This window comes from Tinamus guttatus, unplaced genomic scaffold (genome assembly GCF_059628265.1).
Source record: "Tinamus guttatus ecotype Peru unplaced genomic scaffold, ASM5962826v1 Tinamus_guttatus_pri_ptg000423l, whole genome shotgun sequence".
NCBI lineage: Eukaryota > Metazoa > Chordata > Aves > Tinamiformes > Tinamidae > Tinamus > Tinamus guttatus.
The window spans coordinates 2,595,868-2,614,972 of NW_028288957.1; the positions used below are offsets into that span (position 1 = coordinate 2,595,868).

Below are 19,105 nucleotides of genomic sequence, written 5' to 3' on the forward strand. Positions count from 1 at the left end.
GACTCGACATTTGAGTGGAGTAGTGAAACTTTATTTAACTGGCTACTTACTCATTTTACTGGTGAAGTTCCTTCTCTGGAGAACTGGAGGAAATGAAGTTTACAGGGAACTTGCATGCAGATCTTAAAGTTAATCTGTGCCATCATTTTAGATCTCCCTTTTTTGTTTTGCTTTTTGTATTGTTATTACTTAGACTTCCCCAGGCTGATTCCTGTCAAGCATATGGTATAAGAATAATTGACCCTATGAAGAGATCCATGCTGTTCAGAACCTCTCTGACTACATAAATATTTTTCCTGCAGGTGAAAGAGCAGCAGCAACATGGGATCTGAGGACACGCGAGTGTCCTATCATGACTGATAGGATATTTTTGAGAAACTGAAAGTAGGCAAGCTGAGGGGGGAGGGAAAGGCTATTCCATCAAAACGTTTTGTCTTCAAGCATGCACTTCATGAGTTCCTGTCCCTTTGAGATCTCCAGATAAAATTAGTGGGTAGAGATGATTGAAAAATGCCAGTTATCTATTGCAGAAAAAACACATTCCCATTTCAAAAAAATACCTTGAGTTATGGTAAAACAAAACCAAAAGGAGAAGCATGGAGGGTTTGTGGGTTTTCTCTTTTTTTTTTTCCTTTCTGTTTTTGGAAAGCACTTTAGACATGCTCTTTTCTCTGCCTGCAGAGCAATTTAATCCTAGACAGGGCAGGCCTGTGCCTTCTTGCAGGACCACGGTAGGATGCTCTCATTCAGGGAAAGTCTCGCTGTCCCCGCAGCTCCGTGGCGCAGCCGCTGCACGCGGGGAAGCCCTGTGGCCTCTGGAAGATGGGGCTGTAACACTCTGCCCTGCACTCGAGCAGCTCTCAAGGTGGCCCAGCAGCCACGGACCCCATGAGCATTGCGTGGACAACGGAGAAGCACGTAAGGGCTACTGACTGGTGTGCTGGTCATGGGCTGGGCTAAGCCAAGAACGTGGTGATTTCTTAGGGCTTTTTTAAGGCATCGTGATTTGTCATTCTCTTGTCCTCTCTGCCCGTAACATTATTTTCAGCACCTGGTATAATATCAAGTATGCCTGAGATCAAGGGCTGTCAATTCTTTTTTGCACATTTTCCCCTCTCGTGGCGTCTTGCTGTGCTTACTAAGGGTTTCCAAGCTCTTCCTTGGGCCTATAACAGCAGCTGGCTCATTTCAGCCTTCTCCGTGCAGTCTGCGAGGTTCTTGGGAAAGGCACTCTTGGCTCAGGAATCAGGTTTGTTCCCTTCCCAGCGCAGAAAGCCAAAAGCAGGTCACCTGCTTTCTGACATGTGGCAGCTTACGGAAACGCTAAGGCAGCAGTGGGACTTGGCAAGCTCATTAAAGGAAAATTTCAGTTATAACTTAGAGCATGTACTTGGCTAAGCAAATATTGATGAAATCCCGTCAGGCCTGTGTATAAACACAACAGTCAGAGAGCAGAGTGAAGCATGTAAAAATGGAGCAAGGCCAAGACTGTGGTTGTTCATGACACAGGAGTTCCTGGGCTTGATCAAACCTCATCTCTGCCTGGCCTCCGTTAGCTCTCGAGCTTCAGAGCGCTCAGTCCCCGGCCCGGCTCTGGCACACGCTGGATGTCTTTGGAAGGGAAAGGCTGTACGTGCTCAGCCCTGGGCTGGGGCTCTGAGCAACTTCAGAATACCTCTGTAGAGGCGCAAGTCGTTGCATGGTCATGTAAGGGCATTCGGGCAGCTGTTGGGGTTTCCTGGGCCTTTATGCCACATTTCTGCTGGCTCGCTTCAGTAGTCTCATGCTCTCCCCTTTAAGGCAAAAATATCTGCGTCCCTTATCTCCCGCTGCAGCTTGTAAATACAGCGTAAATGCCCTCCCTTGGCTCAGGCCTCTGTAGGGCTGATCATTTTTCAGACCCCGTAATCAGCAGCCAGAACACGCTTTTTTGCCAATAAGCCTGACAGATGGGAAGTGCAGTTTAACTTGAGGTTCTGCATCACGCCAATGGCGCGGGAGGCTCCCTGGCATAAACTAATCTGAAAAGCCTTGTATATCCTCACAAACCCAAGAGAGACCATGCAAGGTTGATTAAAGGAAGGTTGCTGGGCTGTGGCCCCCAAAGGCGCAGCTGGGCTGTAAATAGCAGCTCTCCCTGGCGTCTAGTTCAGCTTCCAGCAGCAAGCGAGCCTTGTTATCCGTAATGAGCAGGGCCCTGCCGGCTCGTGCTTGGGCGAGCTCAGCAGAGATGCGTTACTTTTACCGCAGCTCGGGAGCTGCTTTTATGCTTCCCCTCCTGCCTCTGTGATTTAAAGGCTCATCTCAGGTTTTCCTTGCAGCATGCTAAGCAGGCGCTACGCAGGCACTCCCACAGTGGTTTACGCAGCAAGGAAAATCTGCCTTGCGAATGCAAAGGGAAGAACGTGCCCGCGTATGAGTTTGCAAAGGGCTTGCGCCAAACAAAGAAGAGAGGCTAGTGCCTGGTTAGTACACATACTCTCTTTAGGATGTATGTATTTCCTGGGAATGCAAGCGGAATGCTAGCAGTTCCCCTTTCATTATCCTTCCCTCTATTTTCCCCCATTCTCTCCCAAACAAGAGTAGCCAGGCAGCGGTGGTAAAATGTACCCAGGGAGGGCAGCAAGCAAATGGGGAACTCGCTTGGTTTCTCTCTGAGCCCGAGTGAGGTCTGCCAGGGGCTTTTGGTGCTGTGGCTGTCTTATTTTTCACATGAAAATATCCCCAAGGTTGGCTCCTGCTACTCTGCGTCGCGTGTTATTTCATCCCCAGCCTTGCAGACACAGGGCTTGGGACTGTTGCTGCCCGCCTCCTTGGCCTGAACAGCCACAGATAACGGAGCCAGTGCGAAATCGGGTCTCTGTTAGGAGCAGTATCACGGTGAAATGTGGAGAGGGAGCACACCCATGCTTTACAGCATCAGTGGTGGAAGAAAATGTGTCCCCCCACTCCAGCCTGAGCCCCACGGTCACAACCACCGGGGGAACCAGTGTGGGCCGAGGCTCCCAGGACAACCCGGCTGGAAAGCTTGACCACAGCGCAAGAGCAAGAGAAAATGTTGGGTCCCGTGGGCGCGGGCCAAGCCTCGAGATGGAAGCCAGCCATTGCAAATGCCCCTTTTTAATTTCTACGCGGTCACTGGCAACTCGCCTGCGCCTTTGGCATTTGCCAACGTTTAAAGGGACGCCATCTGCTAAAAGAAAAACAAAAAAAAAAAAAAAAGAGAGAGAGCTCGTGTGAACAAATGTTGAGAAAACGAGACTGCTTTCACTGCTCCCATATGCTGCACCGCCTCCTTCTTTCCAGCTTTGGCTGGCGGCGGGGGCGGCACCGCTGAGCGGCCGGGCCGCGCCGCCCGCTGCTCGGGCGCTCATGGCGGGGCGCAGGGCGGTTGCGGCGGTTGCCGCGCGGGGCGGCCGCGGGACCCCCCGCCGCTAGCGGGCGGTGGCGGCGGCAGAGCCCGCCCGGCCGGGGCGGTGCGAGGGCCGGGGCCGCCCCTCGGGCGCAGAGCCCCGCGCGCCGCTCCCGCACGGGCCGCAGGAGCCGCCGCCGCCCGCAGGTAGGAGCCGCGCGGCCCCGCCCCGCGCGGCGCCCCCGCAACGGCCGCGGGCGACCGTTGGGGGCGACCCCCCGCCCTCCGCCCTGTGGCGTCTCCTCGCGCCCTCCCGCCGCCCCGCTCGGCTCGCGCTGTCCCCCGCTCGCGTTGTCCCCGCGCTGTCCCCCGCTCGCGTTGTCCCCGCGCTGTCGCACGGCCCTGCTGTCCCCTCCCGCCGCGCCACCCCTCGGCCCTGCCGCGCCGCCGCCACATGCGCCCCGGGGCACGGCGTGTGCCCCCTCCCCGGTGCTGTCGATGTCCCCGCGCCTGTCGCGTCCCCCTTCCTGCCGGGCAGGAGGGTGGCAGGGAGGGGGCTGGCGCGGTGGCGAGGGGAGAGGTGGCGGTGGCAGCCCCCCCACTAGCAGGGCTTAGCACTGTCCCCTCCACCAAGGTGCCAGCCGACCCTCTCACCCCTTTGCCCCCGATGCGTAACCTGGTGTGCAAGGGCAGGTGAAGTTGGACCTTGCCCCGAAGCCGGTTTCCCTGCACGCCCCAAGGGCCGCTTATTCCAGCTGCACACGGGCGCCGAGCCGCCTTCCCGGAAGGCTCTGCAGGCAGCTTGGCCTCCCTAGAGCGTGGCATGGTCCTGCCTTGTCACCATAGGTGACAGTGCAGGAGGCCACTGGGGCAGCACAGGGACATCTGCCCTGCACGGGCAGCGGCGCCTGCATCTGCCATCTGTGCGCCGTGCCAACCGCGAGGCCGAGCGGGATGGGGAGGCGCGAGGAGAAAGGCCGGGTCAGCCGGCAAGCGGGGCTGCACGTGCCAGCGGCAGAGCCTGCAGCACAAAGTCTCCCTGCGTTTTGTCTAAGCTGGGGATGAGTCAGTGAGGTCCCCGTTGCCACACGCAGGACGCTGGCTGGGCCGCGTGGGCTTTGCTCCCCGCCGTGGCTTGCGCCGTGCCCTCCGAGGTGGCCCGCGTAGGTGTGTCTCCGATGTGTGGTGCTCTCCCTGGGAGCGGGAACCCGCCTGGCATGCGGCGCCAGACGTGCTGCAGCGCTTGGCTGCCTTGGGAGGAGCTGGAAGCCTGACGCTGCCTTCCCCGGAGCTCGCTGCTTTCAGGCACGCGAGATGGCCCCGGCCGCAGAGCCATGGGGACCCGGAGCTGACTGGGGCCCAGCGGAGTGCCCCAGACCTCCTAGGTAATGATCTCCGCACGCGTCTGGTTGCCGGTCCCTCCACGGCAGCCTTTCCGCTGGCTTCTGTCTGAGAGGGGCTTGAGGGATTTGATGGCGATGGAGCCAGGCAGAGCCATCTGTCAGTCTGCTGCCCCGAGCAGCCGCCTCGCGCTCCGTGGAGGGGTTTGGGTGCCATGAGACTGTGGCCTCGAGTAGGTCTTTCCCTTCCCTAGCTCTGCTCCCTCGAGTAGGTCTTTCCCTTCCCTAGCTCTGCTCCCGGCGCCCGGCTCCCAGGGAAGGGAGCAGGTTTCAGGGAAGCCCTTCAGCTCGGTGGTGGTCCCTCAGGGGCCAGTGTGGCACTGTTGTCCCCAGTCACGTGAGAGCCCTGCGTTGGCTTTGCCTTGCAGCCCGTGCCTTTAGCAGCCCTTTGATTCAGAGCCCTTGGGCTACAAAGGTGGGAGGAAGCCTGAGCTCATCCTCCTTTCTGCTTGTCTTTGGTTCGGAAACAAAGCTTCTAGGGAAGGTGACCTTAAGGACTGTCTGATTTACATTCATCCTTATGTCACGGCAACATACATGTGTACGGTTGATTATCAACAGCAGCCCAGCATGGAGCAGGCACGTGTGTAAAGGTACATGCCGATAGACCTCCTTCTGTGTCTTGCTAAAAGACCACTGGATTCTTGCTGCCTTTGGGCATGGGGGTAAATAATTGCAACTTGGATTTGGTTAACAAAGATCTGGCTTCTGTTGTCACTTAGGGGCTGTTAAAAGTTAAATTCTTTAGAAAAGCCAGTTCTTGTATTGCTATTTGTATCCTGCCGCCAGCATTTTCGGCGCTTGACCAATGGAAGTCAGTTCACTGGTTTCGCTTCCCTTTCTAAGATTCCTTGTGCTGCAGCGTTCACTTTCCAGATGCGAGGCAGAAACGAGCGCTTGCGTGAACACAAATGTTTTCGCTTGTTTCGGCTTGGAAGAAATGTGGTGTCCACAGTTTCCTCTCCTCCCCCAGCACTTTCCGGCCAGCTCGTGTTGGCAAGACTTGAGGTTTGGCTCAACAGAGAGGCTTTAAGGTGCGGATCCTGCAATCCAAGCTGAAACAACGAGCTCCGACTGCAGGACCGACGTGAGCGAGGGAAGCAGGAGAGAGGACCCTGAGGAATACGTTCGGAGGAGTAAGCGGCTAGCGGTGATGGCTGGCAGGTGAGGAGGCTGCCCCGTGGCTGAGGCCCCGGCCTCGGTGCGTGCTCCTCCATGCCACACATGGCCTGGGTGACCTCTGGGCAGCTCTAAGAGCTCCTGCAGGACCCGAGTTTGGCAAGCACGGTGGAAGGAGAGGCCCGGGGACTTTCTGGCTGCCGCTCGGGCAAGGGTCAAGCTGCCTCTCCCAGGGGGAGTGACAGGAAGAGAGGCAAAGCTGGGGGTACTTGTGCGGATCTGCTACAATCGTGGAGGAAGCCCTGAAGTCCTGCTCGCAATTTCCTGAGCTGGGACTCATCCAGATACCTGGGGAGGGGCCTTTTTCCCTGTCTTCTTCCCTGCTCCCTGGAAGGCACTGCTGGGGCTTACTGGTGGCTGCTCAGTATCTTTGGTAGTTCTTTAATAGTCCTCTAACTTGTGAGGGGCCTTCTCTGAATGCCCAGAAATCTGTCGATCTTTTCCCCTCTCCGAATGGTTCATTTTAGCAAGCGTCAAAGGGATGTGAATTCAAAATCCATCATTCTTGTGTCAGCCATAACAGCTGAGACAGTACAAAAGAGGAATGAGTCGAGTGGGTACATTTATTACCATAGCACTTTGGTAGTGCCGGGACTCTGGAATATTGTTATTTGAAAAGTAGTAGTTTTGTTTTCCTGAGGGAGGAGGAAGGTTTTCTTTCACCCATCTCACTAGGGACGGCCACAGCTCTGAGCCTGGAGAATCTCCCCTGGGTGTGAGGCTAGGGTGGAAGGTCCCAGCCCAGCTCTATGCCCTCAAGGGGATTTAATGTGATCTCATATGTAACAAAAGACTCTCTCCCTGGAAATATTTCTCAAGAAAACACAAGTTTTAAGCTCTTTGCATGTGAGGGGCAGCCTGGCAGACTGGTAAACAGACATACCTAATCCTATAGGTAAGGCCATTGAGGTAGTGGCAAGACGCCACGGAAGTGCCCGTGGATGGTTACCTACTAACTGCGCTGTGGGATAAATGATTTCCAGAGATGCCAGTGGAGCCAAACCCCTGCTGCTCTGTCAGTTGCTCTTGTTTTACCTACTGCTCTTGCTCGTTTGTCATTAGCACTAATGGTGTTTGCGCTCCGTCTTGTGTAAACTCCCGGTTCAGGATGTGTCTGCTGGGGAAACGCGTGCGGAGCAAGTAAACATGAAGGTTGCAGCTCTGCAGGTGCCACAGGAATGGGAACACCGTGCCGGAAAGGGCGTCCTTAGTGTAATGAAAGGAGCTAAGTGGCGGGAGCTGCACGCGTGTGCCGGCCCTCAGGACTGCTTCCCTGGGGCTTTGGCGAGTAATGCAAGGTGAGGATGACCTTGGTTGGCCACCGAAAAGGAGGAGAAGGCACAAGGCACTGCGGATTCAAAGGCTGAACGGGTTCATGAAGGAAAATTGCTCTTCTGAGAAAGCTCGGTGTGCTGACGGGGTAGCAAAGGAAAGGAAACCTGTAACCATGCTGGCCTTCCAGGACACGTGCCTGGACCTAAACTACCTAAACTCTTGGAGAAAGCAGAAGTGTAACCAGTAATGACTGCTGTGTGAAGCCTTTCTGGTGTGTGCCCGGCTTGCTCTGTCTTTCCCGACCTTCAGAGCTGCCTGCAATTCTGCAGCACGTGCCTGCCTCTTTCCTTACCAGGTTTCGCCTCCCCGCTGTGCCTGCTTTGCCTCTCCTGATGCTTGAGCTGTTTTCCAGGTAAAATGGCAGCCCTTCCATGCAGGCATCTGATACCTCTCCAGTAATTCACCCCTTGGGTGTTTGGCTGGGACTTTGGCAGAAGGGCCATAGCAGTGCAGGAGTTGCTGTTCTCACAAGTCTTTGGCACCAAAGCGTTGGCTAACCATTTCGGGGGAAAATGTGCCCTGAGGGTGCTGGATTTGGGAGTTAGATGTGTCCAACTCTGTTAGAGACCCAGGGAAGTCCATGTGGGCCAACGGAGGTGCGTAGCTCCGAGCACAGCACTACAGAGGCCTGCAGCACTCGCCTGCGTTTTCAAGGCGGTTAATTATCCCCATTTGTGCTTTATAGCATCTAACACTCTGGTCTGGAAGCAGGACACACCGGCTGGTGCAAGAGCAAATGCACGGAAGGCAGAGCCAGCCCAGAAGAGTTTGCAGTTGACCCCTCTGGCTTTAACGCAGCAGCGCAAGAGCAGTTCCCAGGTGACCGGGAAGGACTCCTGGGTGCACAGCTTGGGTGACAGGTATAACTGAGTGCACCCAGAAACCTCGCGATAAACCTGGAAACTCTCTGGCATTTGTGGCTTGTGGGTGGTGGCGAATGATGTAACGTGCTCGTTTGCGTCCCTTCCGTTATAATAACTAGGTATTGAGTGACTGTGGCTATTTTAATCTTTTACAAGCAAAACAGAGCTGTAGCAGGTCCCCCCTGTTCTTCCTCCTCCCCCCAGAAAGATAAACTATGTTTCTCCCTCTTTGATTACTACCGATGGGCATCAATTCTTTATAGCTTGCTTTATGTTTTGAACAGTTTCCTTCTTCTCCCAGTGCTGTTGACTCTCCTTCTGCAGTCCCTGAAATGCCTCGGTGGCCCCAGTGCTGTGCAACGCGGCAGCGTCGCTCGGGTTTATCACACAGCTCGTGTATGGGCCCCTGAATTCAGCATGTTCTGGTCTTAAAAGAGATGTGCAGCTCCGCTAATGTGCTGATTCTGCTCCTCCTTATGTTCCTATCCTCTGGTGAAATCAGCCTCCGGAAGAGCCTGTAACTTTGCCTGGCAGGTGGAATTAAGATGCTGTTATTAGACGCGCCCTGCGCGAGCCGCAGTGTGTGTTTGGTGAGCTGCCCGCTGTAATTAAAGCGTGTACATCGGAGGCACAGGAGCTTGATTGGTTGAGGGCGGGTAGCGGGGCCGTGGTAGCAAAGCAAAGTGAAGGGCAGGTCATCCGAGCAGATTTAGAAATACAAATGGGTATGGGAATGACAGAGGAAGTCTGCACCGAGAGCAACTCTCTCCTCAAGAGGTATCCTGTGGCGGGAGGTCTATGAGCACGAAGCCATTTCAGCCTGTGCTGGTGGGCTGCAGGAGCACGTCTCGGAGGCGCTTGCGCAGCATCGGTGGGAGACTCTGTGTCCCGTTGGCCTGGAAAACCACGGCGTGGGCCTTTGGGAATGGGGGCTGCCTGTGGGTGAGGTGACAGCCCGTCCGCGTTAGCCTCTGCAGAGCCATTGCACTCTGAGGCCTTTCATTCGGCACAGGCTGAAGAATGGAAGACAAATGGGCATGTGTGCACATACCAACTGCCTCCCGGACACAGTACGTTTATTTGGGAAAAAAATGGCTTTGTGGAGAGGGCTCTTGTTGCCGGCTGGTGTTGGCTGCTCTGATTTGGCACCCCTGGTCCTGGGCGCGATGCTGTTCGGGGGAAGCTTGGCTTTGCCACTTGCCCTGGACTGGCGAAGAAATAGTTTCTGTGCTGCCCATGGAGATTTCGGACACCCTTCCTACTGCTCTCGGCTTTTTATTTTGTCTCCAGTGCTGCAGGGCGGCTGCGCCTTGGGTTCCCTGCCAGCTGCCAAAGGTGCCGGCGTTGGCGTTTGCTGGGCCCTGTGCTGCCCGTTCCTTCAATGTTGAATGATTTTAAGTGCCCTTTGGTTTGAGGAGCACCCCCCAGCCTCCTCTGCAGGGGTTCAGAGAGGAGTAAGGGTTAAATGCACAGCAGTTTGGTGTCCCTCCCATCCTCCCGATGGGCACTGCCCGTCCCTGTGTGCTCAGGCTGTGTGCTTGGTGTGCTTTCCACCCACTCTGGCTTGCCAGGGTTGCTGGTGGAGGCTGCAGCTCCTTGGCTGAGAGCAGGAGGCTGGAGGCTTGGCTGGAGGGCGTGGAAGCTGGGACAGCCCATTAACAAAGACACATCTTATTCCTTGGGTTTGTTTGTTGCACAAAATAATCCTTTGCACCTTATTTCTGAAAGGGGAAGGCTGCATGACGAACTCATAGGTGTTCTTGCTGCTTTCTGGAGCGGGAGGCAGAGAGCGAAGCGGGGTGCCTGCACTCTCCTTCCTCTATTTTTACTTTGCTTTTTGTTCCCAGCAGGCATGGATGGGAAGAAATGCAGCGTGTGGTTGTTTTTACCTCTCGTGTTCACCCTGTTCACTTCAACCGGCTTATGGATAGTGTAAGTTGCCTCTCGGAGACGTGCTCAGGCCTGGCTTTGGGAAAGCACTGGGCCACAAGCTCAAATTTCTCAGCATCCAGCACTGTATCTACAGCCTGCTGGGAGTTAATGCTGCCGCCGCTCTTTCACACGTGTGTTTCTTAGCAAAATGCACAGGAGAGTTGCATTTCCCCCATCCCTCCCTACGAGAACCGCTTTTCGCGGGGAGCGCAGCAAAGCAGATGAATGAAACGATTCCGATGAAACAGGAAAGCCCTCCCCTGGGTGGTTATTTTTAACCCAGCTCAGCTCGGTGACCTCCTTTCCCTACCTGGCCGTGCGAAGCAGATGCAGCGCCAAGGTAGACGCCACATCGGGATGAGGAATGAGCAGGGAGCCGTCCGGGCTGCTCGAGCAGAGAGCAGCGTCGGCTCATTTGGGGGTGGCCTGGGGCCAAGGGGCTTTGAGAGGCTCTGTGCTGTCTGGGTGATATTTGGGATAGAACCCGGAATGGGGTTTTACACTCTTTTGGTCTTCTTCCTCATTTGACAGGTACTTCATAGCAGTGGAAGATAACAAAATTATTTCGCTAAGTGTGCCAGATAGGTAAGACTTGCTTGTGTTTTTTCCTCTGTCTAAAATCAGTTTTGTTTTTTGTTTTTTTTTTCAAAAATGGTAAAAGCTAAGTGAGAGGGAAAAAAATGTTGAATCTTGGTTCCTGTGCGTTTATGTCTCCTAGGAAACCTGGTTCCAAAAGACCACCTTATATAAGGTAAGGGAATAGTTTTCTTCCAATTACCATTCTGGTTAATGGGTGTTATTTACATATTTTTGCCATCCCCGAGTTACAATGATAAACTTTATATTTTCCAAGTATTGCAGGTGATACACCTCCTGCAAGCTGTGTCTTTAGCCAAGTCATGAACATGGCAGCATTTCTAGGTAGGAACTACAAGGTGAATGTTTCTTTCTCTTTCATTATTCATTTAAAAAGTCATTGGAACATAAGTAACATCCCATGGATCTGATGCTGATGTGCAAATCATTTCTACTGCTGTTGCTACTGTTTAAGCCTCTGTTATTTTGTCTTTGTGGTTTGTGGTTTGTAGAAACCCAAAATGAAGTTGGGTGCATCTGAACTTTTAATTCCCTTGAGTAGTTCCCATCGGGGTTTTAGAATAGAAAAAAATCACACAATTTCAGGGGAGTGATATTTCTAAGTTTTCTAAGGATCCTGACCTGTAGAAATGGAAATGAGACAATTCCTGCAGGGGAGCTTACGCAGTCGCAGGGTTGTGGCCTCTAACACTTAGCTGAAGATGAAAAATAGAAAATCTCTTTTTTTTTGTGGAGAACAAAGTTCTTCTTCTGTTTTCCAGGATTTGGAGGATACTGATTCTCCAGAGCAAATCGTGAGAGAATAAATTAAAACAGCTTTTGCGATTTGGATAAAGGTGGATATTTTTTAACTTACGATGCCCTTATTTTTCTAAACCGTGGGTGTTTTTTTTTTTTGGGTGTTATATCAGTTTTTGTGGATAATATAGTTCTATCTTGCTAACACAGATGTTTCCAACAATATCACCAGCATATAATGAGTCTGAGCATAAGTCTAACAAGGGGTTCAGCAGCAGCTAGCAAAACCTCTCTACTACCTTGCTTTTCAGCTGACTGTTTTGAATGGCAGCCAAAAGCAAACTGATTACTTAGCTTTCTATGTTGTCCAAGCAGTATTCCCAAGGGAATGCAAGAGTGAACCATATAAAATTCTCCTAGGGTTATGCTGTGATGTAGCCATATACATTGTGTGCCATATCATGGTCCTTTGGTTGGGATTGCAGTGGTCTCTGCAGGGCTGCTCTTCTAGGCTTTGCAGAAAACTAACGTAATATTCCAGGCTGTTTGTCTTCTTCACTTTGGAGAAAGCTGAAAAAATCTTGGTGTGTTCATGAGACTGACTCCTGGTTCCAGGAGATGAGAGCAGACCCTGGGCCCTGTGGCAAAGCCTGCAGCAACCTGCACGTGCTGGTCATAGCTTTGCTAATGTGCCCGGGCTTCGACGTGCCTCCTCCAAGGGAGCTCGCTGCTAATTGCTGGAGGGAAAGTTGATGAACACATGGTGTGTCCTGAGTGCTGGCAGATCCCAAGCAGCAAAACGCTCCTCCTTCCCTCCAAAAGATCCCAACATAGCTCCCAACATAGCTGTTTCATGTCTTAACATGACTAGCGGGAGGGGGCCGTGCAGAAGCACTTGGCTAGTCTGCAGGTAGGCAGCCCTGTCCCATAGGTGTGAGTGCCCCAGCCAGGCGGTTGCTGCGGCGTTTTACATAACGTCACATCTTGGATTCTCTGTTTCTTCCCCAGCGCTTGTCGTTTCTGTCCTGCGCTTCATTCAGCTGAAGCCCAAGGTGCTGAACCCCTGGCTGAACATCAGCGGCCTGGTGGCGTTGTGCCTGGCCTCCTTTGGGATGACTTTACTCGGCAACTTTCAGGTACTGCATGCTAGATTCCTCCCCTCCATCCACCCGCTTATTAGTCCTTAACTCGCTCTTCCTCCTTGAACCACTTTGTGTCATGAAGCGCAGCTAGATCTGGTCAAGTAGGTCTTTGAAGTACCTGTGATGTGAGCTCTGGAGATAACGTGTCTGGCTGTGTCGCAGACCTCTGCCTGCTCTGCCACCTCCGTGTGCCATAGGAAGTGGCAGCAGCAACGTGCTGAGACGAAGGAGCCTGATAATTTTTCAAGTCTTCCCAGCAGGAGCAGCCTCATGAGCCAAGAATCGGTATCCACCGAATCTCTTGAACCCTGTGACTTGGCACAGATGGTCCTGGGTGAAAGGACTGAGCTGCAAATCCGTGTACACATCTGTATGGGCAGAAGCAGGGCTGCCCACACGGATCTAGCATAAAAATCTTGTGTGTTTCATTTAAAATGTCTCTGTAGATTAAATCTGCCTCCTGCTCGTGCTCAGACTGGCCACGAGAGGGACACGATAGAAAAATCTTTCTTTTCCTGACCTGAGGGGTGCCCTGGCTGAGGTCCCTGTAAGTCTCTGATGTGCTCTGTTATCAGTACAGACAAACAAGCTGTCAGCTACACAACCTTGCTATGTAGGGTGATAATGTAGGTTTATTTATTTATTTTTGTACAGATGAGGAAGATAATTTGATTGGTTTTGACTTTCTCCAACTCCATGTGGCTTTCTTAAGAGTCAAAACTTTTTTTCCTGAAAGCTCCCCAGTTGGGAACTACTCGGCTCTTTGTAACAGGCTTGTATAGGTGTGAGAAGGATCCTGCTTGCACTGCACAGGCCCTGGGAAGCAGTTTCAACCTCTCCTCCTTTTGCTTTCCCCTCAGAGCAAATCCCTGTTCCTTAAAAGTGGGTACTCTGAATCATTCTAGTTTATGCATTCTGCACTCATAATCCCTGCCTTTTTGTTTAGCGGTATTTTTGCTTAGATCTTGTGCCAAATCATTGAAAGTATGTGGTAATTAGACCTGGGTCCGTGCTTTTTCTTTTTTTTTTTTTTTTTCTTTTTTTTTTTTTAACCTGCCTGACTGCTGAGTTGAATGTGGCATTAAATCACATTTTTGGAAAATTACAGATTGGGATGTTTTATAGAGATGTTAAGGCCATGAGTCCCATTCAGTGCAGGCTGCCTTGAGAAAGCCAGCTCAGCCCTGTTTTCATCTGTGCCATCATTTGAAATAAGTATTTTTAAATTAAAAAAAAAAAAAGTGGGGAGGAAGCAGGGAGAGAGATCAGTGAAGGCAAAGCAATAGGTTGTTATTTTGTAAATTGTGGCTTGTTTGATGAGAATTTGTTAAATCATGGAAGGCTGCAGGGAGGAATTACAGCTTTATTGTTTCTTTCCTAGGGGATCCTCAGAAGGAAAAGGGAAATTATTCAGCTTATGTCTGGCCTGTTCTGGGCTTTCTGAGTCGGTTTGCATCCTGGCGGGAGCTCTTAGCAGGCTCCTGCTCCTTGAGCCTGGCTTTGCTTCTGCCTTGTGGAGCGTGCGGTGACTGAGCCTGGTGTGGCAGGGGAAGCAGGGGTTGAAGAAGCACTTGCCCTCCAGAGAGGCTGGACTCCTGTTGCCTCAACCCCTGCTGGCTGAGGAGGGGTGGGAGAGGGACCAAGCAGTCAGCTTCTAGCTGGGAGAAGCTCAGCAAAGCAGGAGCGTGTTGCTGTGGCTTGGCTCGTGCAGCTCCGCGGCGGTGTTTGGGCTCCGGCTGTTCTCTGCCCAGGCAGTGCTGGCTGCTGAGCTTGTTTCTGCTGAACAAGACCCCAGCGGACTGTCCTCGCAGGGACTTCTTGCATCGAGTCAGGGAAGGCTTTCTCCCCGAGCACAGCGTTGGTGGGTCTCATCAGGTTGCTGCAGAGCAGGGTCCTCAGGGGCTTGCATGTTCTACTCTGCTTGGTTTGGGGCAGAAGATCCTCTTGACTGGGGCAGCTAACTCATCCTGGTTGCAGGACCCCTTACATCTCAGCCAGAGGAAATGATCCAGCATGTCTGTCTCACAGCCCTCGTTATTCCCCCTCTTCTGTATCTCACCCCAGCAGCAACCCATGCTCACTAGTAGATGATTTCTGGTGTGCCCAAACCATCACAGTGCTGTTTCTTCCTAGCTATCCAATGATGAGGAGATCCACAACGTGGGCACATCGCTGACCTTTGGCTTTGGGACCTTGGCATGCTGGATCCAGTCTGCCCTCACCCTCAAGATCAACCTGAAGAATGAAGGACGGAAAGTCGGCATCCCGCGAGTTGCCCTGTCGGCCAGCATCACCCTCTGCGTGGTGCTCTGTATCCTTTGGTCTGGCTCCTTGGGAAGGCCGGTGACCTAAATGTCTGAGACTCCCTCTGAAGCAGGCAACTCACATCTCGCATCCATCCTTGGGTCTCAAAGCATTTGAGCACTGTTCATCTCACCTCCAGGGTGGTACAGCCAGGTCTGTTCTCTAAAAGGAGAGCTAGGTCACAACAGCTTAGACTGAAACGGTGGCATTTTGGTAGTAGAGTCTGCAGTCTGGGTGGACGTGTGATTTTTTTCTCCTCTTTGTCTTTGTTGGTCCCAGTCTAGTCCTTCTGCTTGCCCCACTTCTCATGTGAACTGGAGGCTCACTTTGGTGGATCACTTCAGCATTAGTGCTGGGGCAAATGAGAGGATGGGAATAATCTGGCAGGAATAAGCTAATCCTTCTTTTGTGGGGAATAGCCTGTTCTTAAAACAATTCCGGGCTTGCTCAGCTGCTTTTGAACATAACAGCAAGTGTCCAGAAGAGCAGACTGGTGTGGAGGTGTACTGTCACTCCCCTCTTAAACCTCCTTGGAAAAGTTTGGAGCTTGGCTATGGTGTAAGGTAGGAGTTCGCCGGGTCCCTGTGGTGCTCCCCTTCCCTCCCTTTCTCCAAGACCGGGGTTGCCTCAGGCTGTCTCTGGCAGAGGACCATGCGCCAGGAGCTGTGACAAGCTGCGTCAGGCACCCGCTGTTGGGATGGGCTGCTCCGGTGAGCCAGGGTGTAGCTGCTCCTGCACTGACGCGCTGGGTGCTCCCAGCCTGGATGGCAGAGGCTGCTTGATTTCTCTTTTTTTTTTTTTTAAAAAAAAAAAAAGCTATGGAGCTGTGTGATCCTGTGCCCTCAGACTGCAGAGGAAATGCTGAGAGACACGAGAGAGGGTGAAGAAGATTTCAAGGAGCCCTACAGGGAGCTCGGGCTGTCTGCCTGGTCAGGAAGGTGCCCTGGGATTTAGAGGAGCTGAGTACTGCTCTTACGGGGCATTTGAACATGACACAATGCAGCAGCAGGGAGACCTTGGTGCTGGGTCAGATGCAGACTGAACACATACATATTTGAGCCTGGAAGACAGGTTTTGGCTCTGGCAATGTTCTTTTCAGTATAACATGCCATTTTGTGTAGGTTCATGTTTGCACATTTCCAAGGAAGACCTGATTTTGCAGGTGATGTGTAGAGAAAGGAAGACGGCATCGTGTGGAGTGTAGAGTATTCTCGTGGCCTGGGGTGCAGTGATCTGATCCAGTGTCCCCAGGAGGCTCCTGGAAGCTAGGGGTGCTAGTCTAGGGCCTGGAGCTCTATCTCGCTGGTTCTGCCACGGCTCAGTTACGTGTTCAAGCAAGTCCCCAACCTCTTGTTGCCTCCTTCTTGCATTAGATGTTTGCCAGTGTCCCGGCTCCCCCAGGCTCTCCCAGGACATTCTCCCTGACTTCCTCTTCCAGATTTCATCCTAATGGTGCAGGGCATCCACATGCACGCCGCGAGGATCCAGTGGGGCCTGGTGATGTGCTTCCTCTGCTACTTTGGCACGTTTGCTGTGGAGTTCAGGCACTACAGATTTGAGATCGTTTGCTCTGAGTACCAGGAAAACTTCCTGAGCTTTTCCGAAAGTCTCTCCGAAGCCTCCGAGTACCAGACGGACCAGGTGTAGCCCATCCTCTAGCAGGGGGGCGGGGGGCTGGTGTGTTCTTAGGGGTTAAACATGACCACATTTATACTTTTTTGATGAGTTTGTTTTCCATGTGCAATCACAACCGTATTGCCAAAGGGCTCTGAGGGCAGCTGTCTCACTAAGAGCCAAACAGAAATACCCGTCGGATGGAAGAGGAACGGGACGTTTTGAACTGCAGTGTGAGGGAGCACCAAGTTATACTTCCAGTGACTCTTTCTCAGCAGCTGCCGCAGTCCCGCGGTTCAAGACGTGCAAGAGCCGGTCCTCGTGGTGCCTCCCTGAGGCCGGCACCCAGGGCTGTTCTGCAGCAGCAGCAATGAAGGGAAAGGACCTGTCTGGGCACGGCAAGTCCTGCAGAAGCCACCAGTTTCCAAGTCATTAGACCTCATCTTTTATGTACGTAGTGCTGTTTGTGTTGCTTTGGTTATGTGGAACTTGGTAGGGGCAAGAGAGTAGCCACTTGACCGACGCTGCCCCGTAGGCAGGCGGGTCGTGCACCCCGCGGCGAGGCCGACGTTCCCTGCTGCTGCGGGGCACCGCGCTCGCCGTCGCCTTCCAGGCTCCGCAGCTGGCACCGAGCAAAGGCACATGCTGAATCCAGACACGCGCCCGAAAGCTGATCCAGGGAAGGCTGCTCTCTGTAAGAGTTTAGGGCTTCCACCACATAGCATAGCTAATGTTTCAAACCCCCCCCCCCCTTTTTTTTTTCAATAGGGAAATTGTTGTTTTTAAGGACTTGCCTGCAATGGAAACATGTTGCGGGTGGGTTTTACGGAGTGGATTTGTTTTTGCCTCTTACACACTTAGAAGTCACATTCCGGAGACGTTGATGCCAGGCCTGGGCTCTGCTTTGGCTCCAGCCCTCCCAGGGCGGCCAGTTTTCCTGAGCAGGCTCTGCCACAAGCTCCAGATCTGAAGGTTGGAATTCCAAGGAGCACAGTCCCAGGAGGACACAGCACAGGAGCAGCACTTCCCCAGGGCTTGGGAAGTCTCAGGAAGGAACTAGGGAAAAGAGAAGAGCTTCTCTCTAAGGGCAAGGGAATTAGTCACTCCTTTCCTCTGAGCTGAACAACCAAAACCAAACAGTTTTATTGCTTGAATTGGTGCTTGAATTGCAAGGCTGGTTGAGTTCCACAAGCGAGGAACTTTTCCAGCAGACAGGTAGGCTGCTTTACCAAAGAAAAAGCAGCAGCACAAACCCCACGGCTGTAGCCTCCCCCAGGTTTGGGAAGGCTGCTGTGTTGGTTGGCAGAGCAGGGAGCTGGTTCACATTAGCATCACTCCTGTCTTTCCCCTGCAAGTGAGGCCGAGCTGAACTTTGCATCTGTTGGCTGAGCTGACAGGGGGCATCTTGTCATCGCTGCAGGAAAATCAGCAGAAATGAAAGTGGTGGCAGAAGACATTTGAGGGGTCCCACCCCACAGTGGCATTTCTGACAAAAGAAAGGGCACAGGGGACTTCAGGGCTCAGCAGGGGAGAGCAGGAGAGGATGAGGAAAGCTGTCAAAAACAGCACCGACAGGAAGCTTTCAGACTGCCCTTTACGTTGTACGTCTTGGGCTGAAACTTGCTGCCGGGCAGCTCTACCGAACCAAGGGTGTCGACTGGATTGCTACAGGTTCCCCCTCCTCCCTTCAGCTGCAGCGTTAGCGGGAAGCCTGTGCCGATCTGCACGGGGTGACGGCAGGGCCGCGGAAGGGGGGACACGAGGACACGGACGGGGATGCTCTTACACACACTCAGTGCATACGCAGCAGAGAACAGTGTTTTGTTTTAAAGGTGTTTTACTGTAAATAGGCCACTGTGACTTTCTTTTTAATCAAGTGCTATGTTCAGTTTTATCATTTTATATTTTAGAATTTTATCAAAGAAAAAAAATGATGTTTGTGATTTTTTTTTCCCTTTTCCTATATGCAATCCAAACTGAAATTCAGGTTTTTGGTGATAACTCAGTACAATTCTTACTGTATTTCTAACAGCACATTTCAGTACAGTAAAATGACTACTGCTACACACAGAAACATGACCACTAAATAAAGTGCTTTTATGGAGAAAGTGTGCTTTATTTTTCTCCCATACCCCATGCACAGTTTTATGATGGAAAAGGCAGAACAGAAGATGAGTATTCACACTGCCATGACACAAATTAACAGTAAAGAAGCCAGGGACTATTCAGCCATGCAGATACACTCATTGTAACAGTTGCTAATTAGCAGGCTCATTCTAGGGAGCAGATCAGCCTCATTACACAGCCCATAAAGGCACTGCCTTGCCTGCTACCATCAGCATTTCAGAAAGACAGTGCTGGCATGATGCAGTTCCTCCCCAAATGCCTTTCTCGGGCTTGTTGTCTACACAACAGCCTCAACCCGGACATCGACAGACGTACATCGGCGTGTAGAAGAGTATTTGGATTCTGTTTTGGCCATCTCATTGCAGAGCTAGGAGTGCAGGCTCATGCCCAACTGTACAGAAACCAGGCACAATGTCCCAGCAGCAGGGAAGGGGGCCATAGGATTTCACATTGCCCCTGTTCCTGCCTTTGTTTGTTTCTGAACCTTCGTACCTTGTTGTACCTGTCTTGGAATTATAAGAT

At 52.4% G+C, this 19,105-nt stretch overlaps 1 protein-coding gene across 2 annotated transcripts; it reads left to right on the forward strand.

Moving 5' to 3' along the window:
- Window positions 1–3,489: 3,489 nt before the first annotated feature.
- On the forward strand, window positions 3,490–16,560 carry TMEM150C (transmembrane protein 150C). 2 transcript variants are annotated; one of them, XM_088531659.1, is made up of 8 exons: window positions 3,490–3,559; window positions 9,980–10,061; window positions 10,593–10,646; window positions 10,780–10,812; window positions 10,915–10,982; window positions 12,405–12,532; window positions 14,672–14,849; window positions 16,281–16,560. In XM_088531659.1, exons 2-8 carry the CDS (start codon window positions 9,982–9,984, stop codon window positions 16,487–16,489), a joined length of 750 nt encoding a protein of 249 aa, XP_088387785.1. In that variant the 5' UTR covers window positions 3,490–3,559; window positions 9,980–9,981; the 3' UTR covers window positions 16,490–16,560. The 2 variants fall into 2 exon arrangements, with proteins under 2 accessions (XP_088387785.1, XP_088387786.1); XM_088531660.1 differs by lacking the exon at window positions 3,490–3,559 and adding an exon at window positions 5,326–5,345.
- The last annotated feature ends 2,545 nt before the right edge of the window (window positions 16,561–19,105 follow it).

Excerpts from the sequence above, each read along its gene's own strand:
- TMEM150C (XM_088531659.1), top strand. The coding sequence starts at position 9,982 with ATGGATGGGAAGAAATGCAGCGTGTGGTTGTTTTTACCTCTCGTGTTC. Across the intron at positions 10,983-12,404 it reads GAACATGGCAGCATTTCTAG|CGCTTGTCGTTTCTGTCCTG; the intron begins GTAGGAACTACA and ends TTTCTTCCCCAG. Across the intron at positions 12,533-14,671 it reads CTTTACTCGGCAACTTTCAG|CTATCCAATGATGAGGAGAT; the intron begins GTACTGCATGCT and ends GTTTCTTCCTAG.